Source organism: Sinocyclocheilus anshuiensis, unplaced genomic scaffold (assembly GCF_001515605.1).
Source record: "Sinocyclocheilus anshuiensis isolate Anshui unplaced genomic scaffold, SAMN03320099.WGS_v1.1 scaffold801, whole genome shotgun sequence".
NCBI classification, from domain to species: Eukaryota; Metazoa; Chordata; class Actinopteri; order Cypriniformes; family Cyprinidae; genus Sinocyclocheilus; species Sinocyclocheilus anshuiensis.
The window spans coordinates 1578363-1584013 of record NW_015536541.1 but is presented as its reverse complement, the minus strand read 5'-3'; the positions used below and the strand labels follow the sequence as shown (position 1 = coordinate 1584013).

Genomic DNA, 5651 nt, shown 5'->3' with positions numbered 1-5651 from the left:
TCAGCTTCGCATCACAGAAATAATTTACATTTTAAAATATATTAAAATAGAAAAAAGTTATTTTAAATTGTAATCATATTTCAAACTATTATTTTAAAGGGGTCCTATTATGCTTTTTCACTTTTTCAACTTTAGTTAGTCTGTAATGTTGCTGTTTGAGCATAAAAAAAGTTACATGTTACAAGTTACATCTGCAAAGTTACAAAGCTCAAAGTCCACTTCAAAGGGAGATATTTTATTTAACAGAAATCACTTTTCAAAAACTACAACGAACGACTCGTTTGGACTACAATGCATATTTTCCGGGATTTGTGATATTACAAATATCGACGAATGGGACGAGACCCAAACTTGTCATTATCTCCAAATTTAAAATATACAACTACCAGGAAAAGAGAAGAAAAGAGAGTCAATCAATACAGAGACTTGAGATGAATTAGATGTAATATATAGTTGGAGTGTGTTTATGTACCTGGTCGTTTAGCTGCCGTATGTTCTTCTCGATGTGTGGCAGTAATCCTCTGAAGGTAAACTCCTGGATAAACTGCCGCATGTGGTCGTGGTCATTCAGGGTCAGGCAGGTTCCTCGAGGAGTCGGGCTGGTGTGAGAGGTCCCGCTGGCCTGTTTTTGAGGTCTCGTCTCATCCACATTGTTTACAGACTGACTGGCATTGTTGCCAGGGTAACCAGCATCAGTGGGGTGGTCCAGCTGCAGAGGATGAGTCTCTGAGACGCCGTCTGCAAACACGAGAGGAACATCTAATTAACATTAGACAATCATTTCTCATCAATATGAGGCTTATAACCAAAATCCCTGATAATGGGGTTCAACTAAGCCAGACTAACCTCTAATGGATGGATTAAGACCATCTTCCTCTGCACCAATGTTGTTTTCAACCGCATTACTCACTGCAGATTCTTCATATAGCTCCTATAAAACACCACCAGGGATGAGGAACATTTAATTTGGCTGATCAAATTCAATTTTTCAAATTCAAAGAAATCTAACATAGTCATACAACTGAGTGATTCCATAAGGCCAATACATGTTGGAGGAAACGAATAATTTCAGTAATTATTATTCTTTCATGTCATCAGATAAGTCTCTAACTTCAATAATGTAAAAACAATTAACACAGCAATCAAAACCTATTTTAGTTTTGCAAAATAATTCATCACATTCACTGTAAAATAAATATGACCTGCAATTGTTACCTTAAAAACATTAATGCACTTATGTTGATTCAGCGATATTAAATGTTTTTTTTACTTGAGTAAAACCAGCTAACTTAGATGCTACTATTTTTACATTAACAGTTTTTCAGAGTTGTTTTGTGATAACTTTGTTAAAATAGACTGAAAAAAAAACATGGGAGGAAATTTTTGAAAAAAAGATATATATTATAGCAGCTTTACATTATAACCTTTGTGAGTTGACAAAAAGATCATTATCATAAAAGAGTACAATGAAAATAAAAGAATAAGAAATAAGAGAAGAAAAAAAAAAGAAAATACAAAAATAAAAACTATATGTTTACCTGCATTTCATGTGACCATTAAACAATGTCAGAGAGCCGTGAACATTCAAACAATTAAATTATTGAATTATTAACATATTCACAACATTTAAATATTAAAACCTCAGGGGGTACTTTAAGTAAATATTTGAGCTTAAATGGGTTCAGCTGACAAAAGTTTGAGAATGCCTGTATTACAGTAATATTTCATATTATTTGATCAATTAATTTAAATTTTACTGACCACGGTGGAAGAACACTATAAAAATCTATATTATTGTGTAATATTATTTTTATAATAATATAATATAATATAATAATTTAATAAAATAATTTTTTCCACCATGGTCCATAAATTTAATTTATTAAATATAACAAAATATTGCATTACACTTGTACCCTGGATTTGCAAGGTTTACTTTATCAAAACCTAATTCTTGGCCAGAATAAGTTGCTATGTGGACCAGACCTTATGATGGTAATCAGAAGTTTATGAGTTGTATGTTCCGAGCCTGAAGTGAGGTTGTGGCACTCACAGGGTTGTGTATGCTGGTCTTGTGTAAGTACTGACTCCAGGGGTCCGGCATCTGTTCGTCCGCTCCAGTGCTACCACTCCGGGAGTTTATCTTGAGCAGATAGCAGCCCTGAGTTCCATACCGCTGTTTCATATCCTCGTACACAGAGTCCGCCCTGAGAAACACAGAGATGGACATTAATAGTTCTATACCATCATAAATATATATGACAGCCTAATCTTTCTCCCCACAGTCAGGTTATCTTCTATTCATCAGACTTTGAGGCTGCAGGCAGCACACGATTACCGTGATTGGCAACGTATCTACATGCAGAATTCTCTGAGGAGGAAGTGGAAAGAAAAGCAAGCATTCCTATCAGACAGCTGATGTCAGAAATTAATATTCATAGAAAACGCGTTGCAAATGCAGTTCATGTTTCTTTTAAGATTAATTTTTATTCTACTCATAATATGTTCTCTAATTAAATGTCTGCAATTACAAAGTGGAAGCAGAAATGTTTTCTCCTGACATCACTTTAGTTTTAATCCCTGAGGCAGGGTTGGATACCTGTTTCCAGTGTTAATCAACTCTGGTTATTTAATTGCAGAATCAGAACAAGCAGTCGGAAAATCAAAAGCTTTGAACTGCATATTGAATAAAGAGCATTTATGATTCATTAGGTGCTGGCCATTTATTCAATAAAAATACAAACATCAGCTAGAATCTTAAAGATGTTTTTTTAGTAATAGTAACAATGGATCAAGAGTGAACACATAGTCTTGCACACGTAGATCTATGCAAATGCACACAGTAACACTAACAAAAGTGCTTATAGAACAAGAAGTTATTACAAATATTTTGTCATTTTTTTTATTCACCCTGATGTCGCTTCTGGCCAAAATAGGAGTCTATAATACATAATAATGCTTCCTCCAGTGGAAAAGTCCATCCTTTGTAGTCCTCTCACATCAAAATCCACTGACATATTTGTTTAGAAATGTTTTTGCTAGTATACCATGCTTGATCTGAGCATATTTCTATTCACCCCTTTCACCCATTCACTGCACAGGACGATGAAGTGATTTAATAATAAATTTCCATCATTTTCTTCTTAAGAGATAAAAAAAAAAACATAAGAACTTCTTAATAATTTTTCAAGCATGGCATTGAAGTGGTCAAATATCCCTGACTGAACACAGAAGCTTCTGCAAGAGTCAATCAATGATTATTCATCAGACTGTTTGGCTGTGTAAAAGTTTGAAAAAAAAAAACTAAAAGCAAGCAACAAAAACAAGCAACACAGGTACAGGAGAACACTAAGTCAGATGCGCGCACACACCTCTGCTCGTCTCCTTCACTGATATCGTGGAGCAGGACATAATATTTGAGTGTGTTGGGGATGAACCATTTGGGATGAGTGTATTCCCCACTGTGCTGGATTCGGTGCTGTTCCTGTGACAGCTTGAGAAACTGCTCTGTCGGCACCGCCTCACGGGACGACACCACCAACATACCTGCAGCCGAGTTCAGGAGATCTCACAGAATACAGATGAACAAAACTGCTGAACTGTGCTGTACAAAAAAATATGGCTGGACTGGGTGAAAAAGTTTGGATTTTTTCTTATTGTTATTAATAATAAGATATAAATAATGTTTTGCTGTTTAATATTTTTTTGTGGAAAGTGTGATACACTACCATTCAAAAGTGTGGGGTAAGTAATCATATTAGAATGATGTGAAACATAATAGTACTTCACAATATTATTTTTATTGTAGTTTTGATCAAATACATGCAGCCTTGGTAATCAACAGACTTGCATCAATAGACAGTGCTAATTATTATATTTATTTATTCACTATTTTATTAAATCCTTTACTATAGAAACTCAGATACTTCTTGACAGTTTATAGCAGTCTTAGCTGAACGCGTCATATGGTCAAAATTTCGGTGCGTCCCTTGTGGTAAAAAAAGAGGAGAAATGCAAGCATGAAAAAGAAGTGAGGTAGTTATTAGGAAAGAAGAGCGAAGAACTTGGAAGGATACAGGCCAGGTAGTGGTTGAGGAACTCGTGCTCTGATGCTGGCATGGACTGCAGGAAGTTCTCCCGGTAAGTCTCAAACCATGGTGTTGTTGCTGTAAGTTAAACACAAAGAAATATTGTCTTGTTCAGAAACAAGATTATCACAGGCCGCATGACCAGCCCTCCAGTCAGAAGAGGAGAGAAGCACATTATGAAAGCCAAGATGAATAGAAAAACCCTCAAGAAATGTGATATTCGCTGGAAGAAATTATAACAGATGACATTTTTACAGCAAGTCTCTTTTACAGCTGACCTAAAATTAAATAATGTTTTTAAAAAAATAATGAAAATCCAACAATCTAATAGTTTCCCAATAATTAATTTAAATGTAAATACAGTTCTTCAAAAAAGCTGCACTTAAAACGCTCACCCTTATCCTGCAATACGCATAAACGTAAGGTCACGATTGAAATATTGTGGGCAAAAAAGCCTATTGTCTGTTGTAAACAGTGTAGTGATGTATGAAGCACCGCACACACTGAAGTCAAACCAAGCAGCTTCCTGTTGGTCTACGAAGCAACTTCAACCAGTTGCAAAATCTGTGTGGGGAAATCTTTTGTCCTTGCAAGAAATGTGTGGATTCTTAAATTCTTAAATTACTAATTTTCCCCATAAAAATTTGCCAAACAATAGAACGTAATCACACATTAAATCACTTTGAACTTTTAATTCAGATTCAACCTTTTTTTTTTTTCTTAAGAGAGAAAGGATGTTCAAAACAGGTTGCCACATTAGCATTCATGATCAATTTCCCCCCTTTAAAGGGGTCCTATTATGCTCTTTTACAAAGTCTTGATTTTGTTTTGGGGGTGTACTAGAACAGGCTCTCATACTAGGTTGTTCGAAAAACACATTATTTTTCACATATTTTACATTATTACAACACCTCTCTCCTCAGTCTGGCATGAACGGCTCGAATAGTTCCTCTATCAAATGAAGGCCCGCCTTCTGAAATACGAAATGTGCTGTGATTGGTTAGCTGGGCCAGTGTGTGCTGTGATTGGCAGCACTCGGCGCCTGGTCGGGAAATGTCATGCCCCTTACCATAGCCGCCTGCGAGCTTCAGTGTAAATATTGCATCAATATCTAATCAATTTGAGTGCGATTTAAACCCGGATGATTGTAACCTGCACGTTTCTTCAAAGCATAATAAAATAACACGACTATCTTTGAAAAAAGTGCATAATGTTTAATATAATGTTTATAAACCTTATATAATTAATAAAGTTGCTTAAACAATTAGAAACAAAACAGCATCATGCATGTATTTATAGTTTAATACAAAGGACTGAAAACCAATCACAAAGAGTACTTACTTCATTTAAAAACTTAAGATGCAGTGGGATGGGAAAAACCGCCATAAAGTCTTGAGACATGTTTTTTTAAAAGTTGAACTTACATTAATTTTACATAGCTTTCTAAACATGCGGCTCTCTTGTGCAAGATGCGAGTGCCGCGGTGATAGATGTCCCTCTAGAAAATGCGATAAATATGTGTTCTGTGTGAACGGCTTGGTTTCGGTTTTGACGTAAACAACA

At 35.4% G+C, this 5651-nt stretch overlaps 1 protein-coding gene across 1 annotated transcript in view; it reads right to left on the bottom strand.

Moving 5' to 3' along the window:
- Positions 1–5651, bottom strand: part of LOC107697604 (trafficking protein particle complex subunit 8-like) — a 21152-nt gene that overhangs the window by 3449 nt on the left and 12052 nt on the right. Inside the window, exons 4-8 of the mRNA XM_016498402.1 lie at positions 4077–4166; positions 3372–3546; positions 2054–2207; positions 847–931; positions 473–738 (exon numbers count right to left, since the gene is read on the bottom strand). Coding sequence (XP_016353888.1) covers positions 473–738; positions 847–931; positions 2054–2207; positions 3372–3546; positions 4077–4166 — 770 coding nt within the window. The remainder of the gene's footprint in view (positions 1–472; positions 739–846; positions 932–2053; positions 2208–3371; positions 3547–4076; positions 4167–5651) is intronic.